The sequence below is a fragment of the Phocoena phocoena genome, chromosome 16 (assembly GCF_963924675.1).
Source record: "Phocoena phocoena chromosome 16, mPhoPho1.1, whole genome shotgun sequence".
In the NCBI taxonomy this organism is placed as follows: Eukaryota; Metazoa; Chordata; class Mammalia; order Artiodactyla; family Phocoenidae; genus Phocoena; species Phocoena phocoena.
In genome coordinates, this window is record NC_089234.1 from 32,054,807 (window position 1) to 32,073,448 (window position 18,642).

Here is an 18,642-nt window from a genome sequence, read left to right on the forward strand (position 1 = left end):
TTTTAATATTTATTTGGCTGCGTTGGGTCTCAGTGGCGGCACGAAGGGTCTTCGTTGCGGTGCGTGGGCTCCAGGGTTCTCTATTGGTGGTGTGCAGGCTCGGTAGTGGCGCACGGGCTTAGTTGCCCCACGGCATGTGGGATCTTAGTTCCCTGACCGGGGATCGAAACCACGTCCCCTGCATCGGAAGGCAGATTCTTAACCACCGGACCACCAGGGAAGTCCCAGAAGTTGAATTTCTAACCAGCTCCCCGGCGATGCCAATGCTTCCCTCTGTACTGACTGCATTGGAATAGCAGGTTTCCTCAAGAGCCGGCAGTGGTGGGGAGTGACTGCAAATATAATCAGGTATCAGGGCTCACTGCCTGACAAAGTGCGCAGGATTGGGACAAGGTTGGGGTGGGGAGGGAACCCAGGAATGGGAATGTTCGGCCATTTCCTTCCGGCTGTCTGCAGCCATAATCCTGGTTCTCCCACCTACTGATGGTGAGACGTGAGGCAGGTTACTGATGATCTAAACTACAGATCAGTTTTTATCTGCCAGATGGGGAAAGCAGTGGTGCCTCCTGGGTTCTGCTTGTCAGCAGTTTAGTACTGAGTACGGGCACTCAAGTGCGTGATAGAAATGAGCTACTGTTGTCAGTAGGTGCCTCCGCTGGCTCACTTGTCATTTTATTGAGTGCCTACTTTGGGTAAGGCACCAAGCCAGGCTCTGGGGCTGTTTCAGGGAACTGTGCTGCCCTCAAGCAGCTAATGGTGTGACATCGTGGCTTGTAACCTTGTTTTGGTCATGGACTCATTTGGAGAATCTAAGCAAGGCAGTAGATTCATTCTCTAGAAAAAGCCACATGCATGCAAACACATGGATTTGCCGGTACTCGTGATCTCCGGGGTTGAGGACCCCTGATCTGGTGGATAGCAAAAGCCACCATTTTTCTGAGCAGCTTACTCCATGAGTTCTGTGTTCCTTCATCCCGCTGCTGTCCTTGTGATTTGTGGAGAGCCTGGTGGGGAGGACATGGGGTTCTCACACCCTCTCCACTTTATCCAGGACTTGGCCGCAGGACCAGGACAGGCCGTGGCTGAGCTCAAGGTGCCCTTTGCTGCCCCTCCTGGAGCTGCCGCACTCCAGCCCACTTCATTCCCTGGTCCCAGCCCAGATTGCTGAGAACAGGGCGGCTCTGAAAAGGAGCTCCTGTGGGTGCCTTCCTGCTTTGGGGAGTTTGAAAAGGCACCTCAACACAAGTTAGGGGACCCAGAGTTTGGTCCTGATTCTTCCCTCTTATAGTAGCTGTTTGTCCCTGGGTAAGTGACTTCACCTCACTGAGCCAGTTTCCTCGTATGGGAAATAGGCATGTAATCCTTGCCCCTCCCTCAAAGAGGCGTTGTAGGGATCATTTGTGATGGGAAGAGGGAGGAGGGTGCTTTGCACACTGGAAGGTGCTGTGTGAATGTCGGGGCTTCTCTATCATGCTGGCAGGCTCAGGCCACTTCCTCCGCTTTAAAATAAGCCCAGCGCTTCCATCCTCCACTTTTGGTGCAGATCCACTAAGGGTATTTGATAGAGCGGGATCTAAAGTAGGTGCTCACTAAAAGCAGTTTTGTTTAAAAAGGAAGAGCACCGTTTTGTTCAGGAGCTCCTGAAGGAGAGAAGGCTGGTGGGGCTGGTGCTCTAGTCTGTGCTCTGGAGTAAGAGAAAGTAAGGCTTTTCCCCCCACCGCAGTGGTGATGGGACTTGGAAGGACCACCAGCCTCCCTCCCAGTAACCGATTTTTTATTGAACCTCTGTGGGGCTTCATGCTTAATGAGATTCCTCCAGGAATGAGACCCGCATGGGATTTGGCCTCACGAAGCTCCTGTCCCCTGGGTGGAAAGACAGGAAAACAAGGGCTGGGGCAGAGGGGCTGGCATAGGGTATGGAGAGGCCACCCCTCCCTTCCCCGAGGGAAGTGTAAGCAGCGCTGTGATCCTCAATCACAAAGCTTTGGATGTGAAGACTAGGGATGTTTTCCCACCTCCCACAGACACAGATGCCCTGTCCAAGTTGTCAGCAGCAGCCTTCATTGAGTGGCCCTTTCCAGGACCTTCCTTTGAAAGCACAGTATAAAACTCGAAGGAAATGCTCCAGGGTGTCATGTATTTGCCTAGTGAGAAATAGCAGCAAGGCTTCATCGTAACCCATTGGATGTCACAGGGTGGCCCCATCACCTGCATGGTACAATGAGGTGTCACCTTGGGTTTCCACTATATAAAGAAACACTTCTTCTTTAGAGGCTGCAGTTCAGCCCTCTGTGTGTTGAAACCCACTCAGTTACAAATCACATGATCATAGGCTTCTAAAGTAAAAGAGTTCAGGGCTAATTTTCGTAGATCAAAAGGACTCTGGCAGCTTGGGAACAAATCCATGGACTGTCAGCCTGAGTTTTGCAGTTAAGTGATGGCTGCTAGAGGCACCTGCCCTAACAATTTCTTAAGAATAGGTCTAGGTCTGGAAACGCTGAGGTTGGCATATCTGCCTCTGAAGAGATGACAGTAGAGTGTGAGGACAAGCATCTCTAAGCACTTGGTGGGACAGCTTGAAATCAGCCTCACCTGCTGCAACTTGCTCACACTGAGGCAAGGCCTTTCCGGTCCGGAGGGGAGTGTCCAGCACAGCCATGTTAAGGGAGGACTCTGGTAACTCAACATCCCGCCACCCTCCCGAGCTTCCTGCCAAATCCTTGGCCTCCTGTTGGAATTTTGTGGGAGCCTGAGAACTCATCCCGTAAAACCAGTCTGGTCTTAACATCTTGTAAAGCTTGTGGTGGTGATACCAGAGATACAACAAACCAGTGAATAAAACAAAAAAGAAGTAGGCTCACAGATGTAGAGAACACACTAGTGGTTTCCAGTGGTGTGAGGGGGTGGGAAGTACAACCTATCGGGTGTAAGATGGGCTACAGGGGTATATCATACAACACGGGGAATATAGCCAAGATTTTGTAATAACTGTAAATGGAGCGTAACCTTTAAAAATTGTATTAAAAATTAAATCAGAGCAGTGTGAAATCATTTTAATTAAGGAAAATCCCTGTCTTTAAAAAAAAAAAACAACTTACGATGATGGGGTTTTCTGAAGCGCTCATGAAGCTGAGTCTTGCACAGAATGTTTAGAAACTGTTCTGCGGTCACAGAATGAGTATTCATTTCTGTAGTTGGTTGGAAACCCGGGCAAAGCCACTCCATTGAGCAGTCTGTGAAAGTCATAAACCTGAGCTCGCTGGCGGCAGTGTTTCCCCAGCTCCCACGCCCCTCCTCCACGCACAGACATCTCTGACCTTGGCACCGCTTTCCATGTACCCTGGAACATGGAATGCTTAGTCCTCCAGCCAGCACTCGGAACGTTTTCTTTTCTCAGAGATGAGAACCTCTCCCTCAGTCAATGAACAGATCCTTCCCGGACACGTACTAATAGCCCGGGCACATCTTCATCCCCTGCTGTCTCACCTCACGGGCTCCACTGGTAGGACATTAGACTCCCCGGTGTAACCCTTTTTGCCCTCCAGTCTTTTGGCCTCTCTGGTGACCATCTGACATGCTCCTTCCTCCCGTGCTGACCTCCTCCCTACTTAACTGCCCGCTTCCTGCCCACAGACTCATCCCTTCCCCTGAAATCTGGCATCTGCCCTCACTACCCTCCTGAAATTTTCTCGCTCAGAGAGATCCTGTGACTTTTTTTGCCTAAGGTAACGCTGCTTCCTCTGCATCAATTTCTTTTTTTCTTTTTTCTTTTTTTTCCTCTGACGCGTTACCATCCCACTTCTTGGAACTCTGTCTTCTCAGGTTTCAGTGACACCTCACTTGTTCCTCTCCGGTTCATCTCCTATCCCTCCAGCAACAGCTGCAAGCTTCTGGGAACCCTTTTTTTTCCCCCTGCTTTTCAGCCTGTAACTGTGACATTCCTTCGTGCATGACCTCGGCCCTTGACTCTGCTGTCATCTCCTCCACTGACCTCTTCCATCTCCTTGCCTTCAGCCATCACTTTTGTGCTGATGGCTCCAGAATCGCCCTCTTCCGGGGCCTCTCCCTGGGCTTCACTCTCACGTTTCTTCAGGGTCTCCAGGGCACTTCTACTTGAGTGTCTCGCTGTCTCCTCAAAGTTACCCTGTCTAAGTGCAGGCAGCCTTCTCTCCCTGCCTTCCCCAGCCCAGTTCCCTTTCCTGACTTCTCTGTTTGGATCAGGCCAGGCTCCCAGGCTCAAAACCTTGGTCCCACCTTGGAGGGAGGCCAGACAGGATGTGGTTCAGAGAGGACTGCTGGGGTCACGTGGACACTAGGCCAAATCCCGACTTGACCACACGCTGCTGTGTGACCTCAGGCAGGCTACTTTAACTTTTCTGTGCTTTGTTCCCCTTGCCTGTCTTTTAAAAATGGAGGGATGATTTAATGGATCAGTAACTGAAAAGCTCAGTGCAAACCACAGCACTAATAAATGGTTAGATGGGCATTCATACTCTACTGCTGTTCTGTCCAGTATGGTAGCCACTAGCCAGCCACATGTGGCCATGGAACACTTAAAATGTGGCCAATGCAAATCAAGAGGTGCTGTAATACACACGCTCACATGCAGTGCTTGGTACAAGATAAAGAATGTATAACACCTCATTAGTAATTGCTTATACTGATTACATGTTGAAATGATATTTTAGATAGAGTAACTAAAATAAAAATTAATTTTACTTGTTTCTTTTTTTAAAAAATGGAGGGATGATGATAGTTTCTTCCTCATAGAGTTACTGGGAGGATGAGCTGCGATAATGTACGTGAAGAGCTTAGCACACTGCCTGGCCCATAATAAGCTCAGAGTAGTCCAGAGGCCCCTGGCATTTGCTTATGCCATTCCCTCCGCCAGGAGCACCCTTCACTTCCTCTTTGTCTGGCTGACCCTTCTGAGAGGTGGTGCCTGAACCCAGTTCCTCAGTGGAGTGGGATGTGGACTCCTCTTTCAGCACTGGTTGCCTCCATTCTCATTGCTGGCTCTCCTCTTTCTGCCCACTAGACCGTCAGTTCCTTGAAGGCCAGGCTGGGAATGGTTCACCCCCATGTCCATAGCACACGTGAACGCATAGCACCTGGCAGGTGCTTTGTAAATGCCTCCCATAAATAAATGATATGCCTTGGACTAACAGAACACCCTAAGTAATTTTATAATCTATAGACCACACGTGGTATGTTTATTAGCTCTCTGTAGCTTCCAATCCTGGATGAAATTAAATAAACTCTAATGTGCATTTAGCAGTTTACCGTTTTCTGAGCACTTGGCGTAAGGTATTTTATTAGGTCCTCACAAGATCGCTGTGAGCTGGCCAGCGATGTGAGCTGGATGAGAAAACAGAGGCACAGAAAAGTTAAGTGACTTCCTCAGAGGGAAACAAGGACTTTCAAGTAGTGTCTGGCCACCCTCATGTGGTTTACCTGCTCCCTGAATTCCTAGAAAAGTCAGAACTACCTGGATGTCTGGAGCACCAAGTACAGACATCTATAGGGCACTTACCACACTGTCCACACATTTTTTAAAAGTGCCTAATGGGCGGAAAACAGTATGGAGGTTTCTCAAAAAAAAAAAAACCCTCAAATAGAGTTACCATGTGACCCAGCAATTCCGCTCCTGGGTATACATCTGAAAAAAACAAAACCACTAATTTGAAAAGATGCATGCACCCCAATGTTCATAGCAGCATTATTTACAGTTGCCAAGGTATGGAAGCAACCTAAGTGTCCATCAACAGATGAATGGATAAAGAAGATGTGGTATGTACACAATGGAATATAACTCAGCCATAAAAATGAAATTTTGCCATTTGCAGCAACATGGATGGACTTGGAGGGCATTATGCTTGGTGAAATAAGTCAGAGAAAGACAGATACTGCCATGATATCACTTATATGTGTAATCTAAAAAATACAATAAACTAGTGAATAAAACAAAAAAACAGACTCCGGTATAGAGAATAAACTAGTGGTTACCAGTGGGGTAAGAAAAAGGGGAGAGGGGCAAAGTAAGGGTAGGAGTACAAAGGGTTATTATGGGATTATATGAAATCATGTGTGTGAAACTTTTGAAAATTGTAAAACACTACAGAATCTAATCTTTCATCCAATAAATAAAAAACAAATACTAAACAAAAAAAAAGGGCCAGATGGTAAATACGTTAGGCTTCGCAAGCCATACGGTTTCTGTCACAGTTACTCAGCTCTGTCGTTGTAGCTCCAAAGCAGCAGTAAATAATACGTTAGCGAAGAGCATGGCTGTGTTCTAATAAAACTTTATTTACAGAAACCGGGGGCTGGGCAATGGTTTGCTGACCCCTGCTCTAGGCACAACTTCCAGTTGAGAATTGGCAGACACACTCTACCCTAGCTGGATTGTTTGTGGGGAATTTGCTTTGGAGCCACCAGTAGAGCTTCAGCTAATGATTGCTTTTCTTTTCCAGATCCTGTCTCGGAAAGAAGAGTGGGAGAGCAGGACTCAGCACCAACTCAGGAAAAACCCACCTCCCCTGGCAGGGCTGCTGAGAAGAAGGTGAAGGATGACAGCAGGCGGGTGGCAAAGAGCACTCAGGACCTAAGCGATGTTTCCATGGATGATGTGGGCATCCCACTCCGGGTACGAGTGCGAACCGACAGGTCCTTCTTAGGCTTTGTCCTAAGCCAGTGACAGGTGTCCACCCCTGGGCCCATGTGAACCCCGTCTGTGGGTGGCAGAGACCTCAAAAGGAGGGTCCTCAGCACTGTCTTCTCTCTAAGCCCACTGAGGCCTGCAGAGCCTCCAAGAGCTGGGTGACAACTTTTCCCAAAGCATACGTTAGCTGTTTCTAAATCCATGAGAAAAGGGTTTCATGGTCAAATGAATGTGGGGGAAAGCTGGGTGGAACAAAGGCAGATTGCTTTCTCTGTGGCAGAACTTCTGAGAGGCTTCAGGCATGTGTGTGTTCAAGAGGAGAAGGTTGTGAGCCATGTTTCCCAGTCTTCTTCATTATTGTGCTGTAGTCCAGGGTTAGAGAACCCTGGGAAGAGTGCGAGGCTCAGGGTCCCTGCCACCTTGCGTTCAGGAAGAAGTTCCCTTGGATGGGAGATAGCCCGTCATCCAGGGAGAGTGGGAGACTCTCAGGGACACACAGGGTGGATTCAGCCTGCAGGGCCTCAGAACAGGGTGGGTCTCATGGCAGCCCTGGCGTAGCCCTCCCCGCTGTGCAGGCCCGCCAGCCTCCTGCAGGCCCTGGGATCCCAGAGAAGCCCCACATTTGCACCTGGATTGGGGTGAACCCCATCCCTCTCCATGTGCCAGAACCAGAACACTGGCTGTGATGTGTTTCTCTGTGATTTCCATTGAGCAAAGGACAGGTTTTTGTGTCCCTTTGGGGGAGGCTGATAGAAACAGCAGTGGGCTAAGCCTCAAAAGAATTGTTGTCCTAAGGAATAATAAGAATTCCAATAATAATAAGTAGTAGTAGAAAGAATTATTACTAATAGTGATCGCAGTGTTCGTTTGCTAATGCATTATCTCATTTAAACATTATTCACCGTACAAGGTAGGTGTTAATATCATTCCCATTTTATAGATAAGGAAACAGGGACTCAGGCGGGATTACTTGCCCAGGATTGCACAACCTGTGGGTGACAGAGCAGACCCTTCCCGCTAACCATCCTGTTGGGCAGCCCTCCCTCTCACCTGCTCACCTGCTCACCTGCTCTAGGACCATTGACTTTCTGTATCATATTTTCTCATCTGTAAGGTGGGAGTGAAAGTATCTGATCTAACCACCTGTCTCCTTCCTTGTTTTATTTTTATCTTAAAAAACAACCCAGCTTTGTGGTTAGGATGGAAACTCTCTGGTATTGGATGCTATAATGGGTTACATTTTAATGTATACATTCTAAATCTAGCCCTATGCAGGTGGCTTAGATACACTTCTACAGAGTAAGCTGAAATGGGTTATAAGCATATGTTCCTTGTGTCTTACATTTCTAGGAGCCTTTACTTCAGTTTAGTCATCTATATATGGAGAGAGGTTCTCTCTAAAAATTACCTAAGAATGGACACATTTCAAGTGGATCCTTGTCCACTGGTTTCAAAACCTGCATCCTTTTGACCAAATATTACCCTGCAGATTCAGGTCTGAATCCCTTGGTTTGTCGGTTCTTTCTCAACAGTTTTGCATTTAAAAAAGAAAAGATTTCAATGTGAGATCACAAAGATGTATAGAATTACATGAGTTTTGACTGTTGTCACTTTGCATTTTGCTTTCGTAATCATGGAAGTTCTGAAACGTGCTGAGATTTCCATTTTATTTTACTCTTTTTCTCCAGAACACCGAGAGATCAAAAGACTGGTACAAGACCATGTTTAAGCAGATCCACAAACTAAACAGAGGTATTGATTTTCGTTTGTAGAAGCTGTGCTGTGCCCATATGTTGACTATTGTGGTGAGGACCTAAACTCACTTGGCCGGAAGACTGGGCCCTGCAGCTTGACCTCATTAGGCCCGGGCCTGCCTGAGCCCAGCCATGCACCTGCAAGAGCAGAGGGGACGGGAGAACTTGTGCGCCTGCCTCACATGTGGGAGCTCAGGTCGGCTCCCAAGTCCTCCCTCCCAGATGCTGGGGATGCAGCAGGCCGAGCCCAGCACTCTGCCCGCGTTCTTTAGCATCTGCCTGCCTGGGATGTGAGCAGCTTCGGCTCCCACCTGCTTCTGGCTTTAGGTGCACCTCCCAGTGTCAGCCCACGACTGCCTTGTAGGCAGAGCAAGTTGAGAAGGCATGAACTGGGAGTTAAAAAGTGTTCTCGCCTGGGTTCAGTCCCCCAAGCACTCATGTGACCGTGGGCCAATCATGTACCTCTCTGTGTTTGTTCCCCTCCCCTTTCTCTGAGGGATGTGGCAGGGCCCAAATGAGAGCAAATTCTGCCTTGTGAAGCAGGACGCAGGGTGCACCTGTATGACGGTGTTAATGTGAAAAATAATCTTCCCCAGCTGGGAGCCAGCACTTGGCAGGGAGCCCTGAGAGCCAGTCCAGAGCTGACACAACAAAGCCCGCTCCAGCTGGGAGAGTAGTGCTTCCAAATCAGGGGCCTGCTGGGCTGCCAGCAGGGGACCCAGCATGGTGGGAGAACCCCAGGCCAGTGCTCAGGCAGGTTGCAAGCCCCACAGCTCTCATCCACCTGTGCCGCCACTCAGCTGCTGGGCAGGGATGCAGCTGCACTGTGAGAAGGGTACCACTCCTCCTGCAGGCAGAGCATCCTGTCCTTCCCTGTGGCCAAATCCAGTCTGGCCGCCTGGCACAGAAGACACACGAAGGCAAAGGAAAAGCGTCTGATCATTGTCTGGTCAGCCTGTGCCGCAGATAACCAGTCTCTCTGATTAACTGTGGCTGCCAGCTAACATCACTGTTAATTAGCTCCTGCCGTGTTCAGAATGAACCTGGGGGTACCCCTCTTCAATTTGTTTCTAAATTTTGAGATGCTCAGTATTTAGTGTTTCTGAGCCAAGAGTAAATTCACTCTTTTTGAGGTAGATGAGCTCAGTCACGGTGGTGATGCTGGCTGTCTGATCAGATGGTGTCAGTTCCACTGGTCACTTCCTAAAGCCAATGTCCATTTCCCCAGCAGTCTGTCTCTCACCTTTAGATCCAGCTTTGGCAGCCCAAATGCCGAGACACAGGTGCATATGTGAAAAATATGTAATTCTGCCCCTCAGGCAGCATTGGTCCTCTCATATATTATAGATGATAACTCAACCTAAATTACAGATTCTGAGCAAAACTACCTGCCCTAGGCAGAGGTATTTGAAAAATTAAGAATCCACTAATTTGCCCTGATTCTAATGTCTACAGCACAAGCTTTGATTTTTAAAAAAAAATCATTTGATGACAGTTATTTTCTTTACACACAATTTATTAGCATACTTAATATTTTTTTCCCATAAAAGGTGAAAATTTGAAGCCTTGTGCTAAATGCCTTTTGCTTATTGGAGACTGTATTTATGTAATTCTTTGTCCAAGAAGAGAAATGATATTGTGTCTTTAGACGTGTCTCAGTAATTCAGGCAAAAGGACTGGATTTTTAAAAGCAATTTGAATTTCTTTCATCACTGGTGAAGCTTAGTATGTTCCAGAATTCAAGGAGCCTGAATTGCATGTGGATTCCTATTTGTTCATTCTCTCCATTTGTATCTTCCTCTATTCTCTCTACCAAACCTGCTCCTCTGCCTAGACACTCCTGAAGAAAACCCTTATTTCCCTACGTACAAATTCCCTGAACTTCCTGAAATCCAGCAAAATTCTGAAGGTACCATGAACTTAGACAGTGTATCTGTTGTCCTAGCCTTAAATTAATTCTTACAGTTCCATTTTAGGAATAAGATTTTGGCTTTTAGATTTTGTTTTTGTAGTCACTTTTGATTGGCAGAAATTTTATTTCACTTATTTGCATGAATGTGCCATATTAAAATAACCAAGTCCTTTCTAATTCATTAATCTCTTTTCAAGTGTGATGCCGTGTGCTTTAATAACACTAAAATAGGTAATCAGTCATTCTAAAGAATCAATTGGAGATTTGTCACTTCCTCCACTTCGTGGTGGATAGTTTCAAAATCCACTGCTTTTCTCTGCTACAGAGGACAATCCTTACACTCCTACCTACCAGTTTCCTGCATCTACTCCTAGTCCTAAATCTGAAGGTAATTAAAGGAAAATCATGTGCCTCTCTTTGTACTGATACTGTTACTTTCTTTTTCACCTTGGGGTTCTTCCTGGTTGCTAAGAGCTCTCCCCCCATCATTTGCTTCCCTCTAACCTTGTGTTTTGTGGTGTTCTCTTGCTCCTTGCTGACTGTGTTAACAGGAGTCTATCCAGGTGGTATTTTATTTAATCCTATTCCCTTGGAGTTTACAAGATTAATGGGGTAACCAGTGCGGCTTCGTTACGATACTTTGAACGTGTGGGGCTCTGGGAAAAGCTGCCTGTACTCAGATACCCAGGGCTTTGTATTTGGGGGTGGTCACGTGATGCTGGTGGCGGCGCACTGACTCGGGGAAGCTGAGTCATCATGGCTCATGGGCAGGAGGTAGACGTGCCAGCGTCAGCAAGAGAAACATTACCCGGTTCCCATATCTGCAACTAACTCTCCACTGGGCCCCTCTTGTCCTGGGTGTATCTCCAGGTATATCTCCTTGGTAGGGAGTTCCCCAAGACGTATCCAGGTATGGGATTCAGTCGTGGTGGGAGATGATAGCCCTTGAAAATAAGGGTTTTGACCAAGCTAGAAACCTTTTCATGAAAGAGCTGGCTAGGAATTTGGACCTGCTGGGGGAGGATGGCCACACTTGTATCTAAAAAGATATTCGTTTCTGGGGTAAATAGCCTAGGTGTCAAAGAAGGTTCTAAAAGGTGAGTGAAGGGCAACATCCTGAGAATTATTCTAATCGTAGGGATTGTCTGATTTTTAGATGAGTGACCCAGAAAGAGAGGAGTGGATGGGGTCGGCAGGAGGCACTTTGATTAAATGCTCTTCTAGGATGAGATGTTGAGTGCTCCGAGCTTCATTCATTCAAGTAGTATTGAGCATTTGTGTGTGCCACATGCTGTCCTTGGAGCTGAGGACAGTGCCGTGAGTAAGACGTGTCCTCTTTTCTCCCATGTCAGGCAGGGAGTTAGACAAGGGTACTTCATCGTACTGGGTCCAGCATGGTGGCAGTTGTGAGAGCACGTGTCCAGAAGGCCCCAGAAAACCTTGCTGGCACACAGTAGGTCCTCAGCACATGCCTGAAGAGTGTTGCTGACCTCAGAAGCAGAGTTCTTCCTAGGGATGAAGCCCAGTGCAGTCCTGTCTTCAAGTGCTTCTCTGTTCCAATCAGCTCAGCAAACCATCCTGCCCAACCCGCCTCGTCATTGAAGTCATCCATTCAGTCATTCACCAGACTTTTACCGATCACTTAACATATATGCAATGACATGCTGAGATGTGTCAGATACAGTTTTAGTTCAAATACCATATTCCATTTTTAGTCTCCCTGTGATGTGCCCGGTGGTTTCCAACCCTTTCATGCCTGGGGCCTATTGTGAACAAAAAGAAAAGTCTACGGAAGGAACCGATACTTAAAAAATTAAAAGCTGTTGTTTTCATTTTAATCAGTGACCTCCTTGCTTCCAGCAAGTGTCTATCTGGTGTGGGATAACCTAGTTTTTTGCTCTTGGGGTGCTGATTCTAGCCAAAAAGCATGGCTTCAGAAACAACGAACTGAACTGGATGAGTGAGAAATTTTTTTAGGGTAATTTTGATCAAATGCAGTTTTTGATTTGTGCTTTATTTGGACTTGGAGAACCCAACCCACTCATAAGATAGGATCCCTTTCTAGGGAAGGTGACCAGCACACAGCGTGCCTGAAGGTGTAGAGTCCCATAGACATGGGCAGAGGAAGGCCACCTGGAAGAGTCCTGTGGAGAAAAACAGTGACTCCCATCAGCCTGGAAGAATGCCCTAGGCCTGTCGCAGGCAGTGCCAGCAGCTTCCAGGCAGCCTGCTGAGCTGGAGACAAGGGTTTTGCCTTCTGGCCTCACACCCGGAGCTGCCGTGTCATCAGGCGCAGCACCTAGCAACCCTGGCTGACGATACCGTCTGCTTGGTGGTACACGTCAAGTCGGGCTTGTTTTACCACGAGGCATAAAGAGTAAGGGTTGGGGCAGTGGTTAAGGGTGGCACAGTGGTTAAGAGTCCTCCTGCCAATGCAGGGGACACGGGTTCGATCCGTGGTCTGGGAAGATCCCACATGCTGCGGAGCAACTCAGCCCGTGCGCCACGACTACTGAGCCTGCGCTCTAAAGCCCGCAAGCCACAGCTACCGAAGCCCACGTGCCTAGAGCCCGTGCTCCACAACAAGAGAAGCCACCGCTGGCTGCAACTAGACAAAGCATGGGTGCAGCAACAGAGACCCAACGCAGCCAAAAAAGGAAAAAAATAGTAAGCAATGACATGATAAGTTTTCACTTATAATTTAGGAAGCAGACCTTACCAGTTTTTATTTTCAAAGACCAAAAAGGAAGAAATCATCTTAAAGGATCAAGAGGAAGAAAATTAGATTGGATATAAAAGATTCATAATAACCAAGATGATTAGACTTCAACACAAGTTTCTAAGAAGTCTTCTTCCCTGGAGATTTTTTTAAAAACAGGGTAGGTTCTGTCTCGCCCCCGCTCTTGCCTAGATGACAGATTCAGACATAGATCACAGATGTATTCAATTAGATGAAGGCTTTTTACAAATGAGAGAAATCTTTGAGCTAGCTCACTTTAAAGAATTGTTACTTTCATTTTAATTTTTTTTAAGTAATGAGAGAGTCTCAGGTTTGTGGTTTAGATGTTTGTGAGTCCTGGCAGGTCCTCCTCAGCCCTGCCCTTGGTACCACTCCAGCCCCAGTGCTAGCAGCCGGTGGCCCTGGGCTCTGCACACCCTTCTTAACATGGGAAGGAGTTATCCCTTTCAAAGAAGGGTGTTAAAGATGGATTAGCACCTAACCAAGGCAGCCTCTACGCATAGTTTTTAACGAGCATTAAAAAATAGACGGATTTACTGAGAAATGTGAGCTGTCATTCTGGAGTCTGTCCCCTGCGGGGAGGAGAGGTTGTTACTGCTGGTTTTTTTGTTTTGTTTGAACTCAGAATTTGAAACTAGAATTATTTACAATAAACCTATCAAAACCTAGCCTAAGGTCGGCTGCCTTTTGTCTAAATTCTAGTTGATTATAAAATATAAAAAAGACATTTCTAAGTGTCTCAAAGCTGATTCTCCTAAATAGTGAAGGATTATGTGAAAGTTTGTGTCAGGCCTAGCAACCTTCCCCCACCCCCCGCCCTCAGCTACAGTGAAAAAGTAAACTTCTGGCCAGACTTTCAGAAGATAAATAGAATTATCATGTCTTAATCAGTGAGATTTAAAATGTACTTTTAAAGAAGCCTGTAAATTCCAACAAGGTGCAGTCACTTCTAGTCATTTTATAATCTTTGACACCACTCTGTGGGACAGGAGCAATGGTTATGTCTGATTATTCTTTATCTCATGGGGTCGTTGGGAGGAATTAGGGCTAGGAAATTTGGGAAGCGTAGAATGAATTCAGAAGACTTACTTCTTATAATTTCTCTATACACCCTGGTCCCTAGAAAGCTTATCAAAAATGAAAAGAATTTACCAGAAATCCTTTGGGGATAACTTTACTTTCTTTTTCTTTTAGACCTTCACTTGACCCACCCTCTCCTGCCCATCATTCCTTGCTTTCTGACCCAAAGCTACTTGTCTGTGAATTACACTCCAGTCTCTCTCTTAAAGGCACATGTCCCTTCCCAGCATCTGAGATGCCTCTAGGTCTTTCTGATTGTGGGCGTGGGGAGAGGGGATGTTGATAGAGACTAGAGCCTGCGCCACCCACGGCTGCACCCAGACCATGGGGGAGCTGCTAGACATCCTGCCCATGGTTTCTTCCTGAAGCAGGAGCCAGAGGGACATGCTGTGGAGAAACAGCCTCAGAAACTCCTCCGCTGCCTCCAGCCTTAGGAAGTAGCCCTGTGGTGGAACCCTGTTAATAGTGATAATAGCACAACCACTGCAGTGACGTGCTTGGCACTGCCATGTCTTGAGCCCTTACTGAAGACAAGGCTCCATGCTGGGTGCATCATAATTGTTACCTCATGTTCATCCTCCCAGCAACCCCATGAGGTAAGTCCTCATTTTTGGAAATAAAGGGTATGAGGCTCAGAAAGGTTAAATAATTTGTGGAAGATCACACAGCAAGTGGCAGAGCCAGGATCCAAACCCAGGTCTCTGGGGTCCCCCAGACATGGGTTTTTTATTTCCTCTGCTGATTCCTTTCCCTCTCCTGCTGCACTCTGTGTTCTTGGTTGGCCCCTTCGCCAGGGGCTCTCTGATGCCTAACTCCAGGCATCCAGCTTGCCCTGCTTCTGAGTCGGTCATGCTTCGCTCGGCTGAGCCAGAGTCTCCCGGTGTGGCATCCAGGAATATGAGGTTAGGAAAGCTCCCCAAGTAATCTGGCACATGATCAGGGCTGAGAACCGCTGCAGTGGAGGAATGCCACCCTTTTCAACCTCCAAAAAAGGAAGGAGATACTCGCCAATGCAAATTTGGGGATTTGAATGTAGAATGAGAGTGGGGAATACAGATTGAAAAGAACACGCTTTTCTACTCTGAACATGGCCAGATGATGCTGGCTCTCTTGACATGCTTCATGTCAAGAAAATGGGAGATTATTTTCAAATGATGCCTCCACGTCAGCAAAGCCGAGTAACTGGTGTATTACTTTGTGCTCCATGCCGGTGAGAACCCATTTGGCCCTGTCAGGATAAAGGGCTATCGTATCAGCCAAGGGTGAAGTCTCAGAGACCAGCTTTTTCCCTTGCTTTTGGATGCCTCTTCCACTGCTGTCAGGCTGATGGTGGCCACTGCCACCTCCTGGTGAAGTGACTTAAGACAACCTCAGGGGGCTTCCCTGGTGGCGCAGTGATTGAGAGTCCGCCTGCCGATGCAGGGGACACGGGTTCGTGCACCGGTTCGGGAAGATCCCACATGCCGTGGAGCGGCTGGGCCCGTGAGCCATGGCCGCTGAGCCTGCGCGTCCGGAGGCTGTGCTCCGCCATGGGAGAGGCCACAACAGTGAGAGGCCCGCATAATGCCAAAAAAAAAAAAAAAAGACACAACCTCAGGACATCCTCAGGTTGTGGTGACTTACCACGCCATAGTGGTCAGTCTCACTGAGCTTTTTCCCCGTTCCTAGATGGGGATGCACTAAGGCAAGGGTTTAGGAGGCTGATTTTCCCAAGCATATCTATATTTGAGTTAAGATAATCCTCTACTGGCCTTAAAGGATTTCTAAGAATAGGCTTATTTTGCTTGAATTCAAGCAAATGGTTCTATCCTTAAGATGCCTGGCCAGGATCTGTGCCTGAACTCCAGCGAGTACTGCCCGAAGGAGGGGCTGAGTGCTTGCAGCCATCACCTTTGCTCCCCTAACTAGAGCTGCCCAGAATTCCTCTGCTTAGCAAGCGCAGAAGTCTGACCTGCGAGATAGTTGAGAGAGAGTAGCAGTGAGTCCCTTTCCACCTTCGAGGGAGGGACGCCCCGGGAGATGAGGCCGGTGAGTTGTCTTCCAGCCCTCTGGTCCTTTCATTCCCATCCTGCTCCACCTCATTCTCTTTACTCCTCACATTTGATTTTTTTTCTGAATTTGTCTTCTGTAGCTATTCTAACAGCCTCTATTGATCTTTTTTCAATGTTTAGAATTTGATTGCTTCCAACCAGAACATAGACGATTTTGGGTCTGTTCCCCCAAGCTCCCTGGACTCTTCCTGACTATCTTGCCCCACTCCCCCTTTTTCTTATTCGTCCTCCGCAATCCCACCTAGCCTTTATACCCACCTCTGCGTACATTTTTGTTTGACCATTTTTGTTTGTTGGGTGGGTGTGTGGGTGTCTGTCTCGACCCCTTTATCCTTTCTCCTCCTGAGTGTGTGGGGTAAAGCAGGAAAAGGGATTAATTTGAGCAGTGGAAAAAGATTGTGTTAAAAATGAGCCACTGATATTAGAAAAATAATTTTAAGTTTAAAGGCCTAACAAATGCATAAAATTGAAATTTAATTGATATAGGCAAGCGATTATGCAAATACTGCTTTTAGTCAGTCATCCCATTTTGGTCAATTACACACTTTTTATAGAACAAACAGCACTTTCTCCAGTGTCTTTAAGATTATTATAAATTCTTTAAAAAAAAAAAAAACTGAAGAAGTCTTTTTTAGTCTATTTAAAGTTACTGTGGTTGGAAAGGCAATTATGTGCCTCCTGGCAGTTTTAGGAGAGTAGCTGTCCCCAAATGGAGCCTCCAAGAACAGATTGCCAAAGCCCAGAGGGCAGTCACTGGTGCGCAAACGTCAAAGCCCAGCAGGGGTCTTCAGGGCTCAGGAGTGAGTTGTTCACCCCCAGTAAATGCTGCTCAGTGTTAGAATTTTCTGGAAGTCACTGGCACAGGAAGTTCTGGGTATTGCTGCCAAGATTTGATGTTTGCTGCTTGGGGCTCTGAAGGACACAGTCAGCGTGTGGCTCCACCACAAGCAGGAATCACAAGATCCCGGCTCTGCTGAGCCCACTAGGACGTTCTTTGAAAGGACTCTTGGAGAAAGAGTGAAAGCAGGATTTCATGCATAGAGATATCTGTGTTCATAGACAACTTGAGAAACATTTCATTTAGTGTGTCTCAACTATGGTTAGACACACACTTATTTGGCCAGCTCTGGTGTACAGAAATGCAGAAGGTGAACCTTACACCCGGTTTTCCCATTCAATGTATTTCCAGCTGCATCTCCACCTGTCCCAGTATAGACTTAGCCTGCCAGGAGAAGGTACAAGAAGCAGCAAGTGAAAGATGTAGCAAGAGTGACTTAGTTTTACCCGTTTCCCTGGAGAAGAGCAGGAGGAAAGCTGGAAGTGTGGTGGGGTAACTCAGAAAACTTGCTTAAATGTCACCGGGGGGGGGGGGGGGGCGTGTTGCAGAAAAGTAGAGCAAAGGCTTCAAGGGCTAGAAGTCAGCCTGGCCAGCACTGCAGTGCGTGACTCGAGTTTCAAAAGAACACCCTCCCCTGCCTCTTCCCTAATAAAAATGATAATGGAATAGCCACAGTTCTCCCCAGGATTGGGCAGATGAGGGTAGAACAAAGTCCCATCCCTATCACAGGGATGAGAGGCAGCATAGGTAGGGAAGTGGGTTCAGAAAGACCTTGAATCCATTCCTGCTTTGTCTTTCTCACTGTATGGCTAAGGGCAGATTTGCTTAACCTCCCTGGGCCCTAATTTCCTTGTCTCTAGGATAGATATTTGCATACCTCCAGGAGTTTTTGCAAGGATTAAGAGAGGCAATATTAGTAAATTACCAGTTACTATTAGGCTCTTAATAATGGGAGCAGCTATTATTTTTATTCATAAATGTAGGTAAAATTTTCTCCCATTAGATTTGCAAGACAAACATTACATATTAAAAGAATAAATTATACATCCCCTGGAGCTTGTCCTTACTGCTAGTGTCCAGATGAACCTGTGCAACTTCAGTTTGCCCACTTGAAAGTCAATGAACTGAAATCCACGTGTCAGACTTGGATGCTGTGGACACTGGGAAAAATGAAAAGCTAGTTCACGGAGACACCCCTGCCCTGTGCTAGCCTGAGATGGGGGAGATTTCTTTTTCCACTTACCCCAAGTAAGAAACAGCTTTAAGGAGGTTCGGTCATTCAAACTTCTCTGTTGCCTTCACCCCCCACCCCTCTCTTTCCTACTTCTTCTAACTTTCAAAATACACGGATTAACTGCCCAAGCCATGCTGTTTCTTTTTTCCATCTCAGAAGAACTGTTTCTCATTTTCCTTTAACAAGTCCTCTAGAAGTCCACATTAGAAAGCTCTAGGGAGCAAAAACTTTTAAAGAGCTGAGAATTTTTTCAAAGATCTTTGAATGTTTAAAATGCCATTTTTCCCTCATGAAAACTGTGCCGCTTACCTCAAGAGCGAGGTTATAAGTTAACCCTCACCTTACCATCTGCTCCTAGGCTGTCATTTCCCC

General features: G+C 46.9%; 1 protein-coding gene across 1 annotated transcript in view; it reads left to right on the forward strand.

The window, feature by feature from the left end:
- Positions 1–18,642, forward strand: part of SORBS1 (sorbin and SH3 domain containing 1) — a 239,875-nt gene that overhangs the window by 157,610 nt on the left and 63,623 nt on the right. Inside the window, exons 12-13 of the mRNA XM_065893760.1 lie at positions 6,474–6,646; positions 8,350–8,413. Of these exons, the coding sequence (XP_065749832.1) occupies positions 6,474–6,646; positions 8,350–8,413 (237 nt within the window). The remainder of the gene's footprint in view (positions 1–6,473; positions 6,647–8,349; positions 8,414–18,642) is intronic.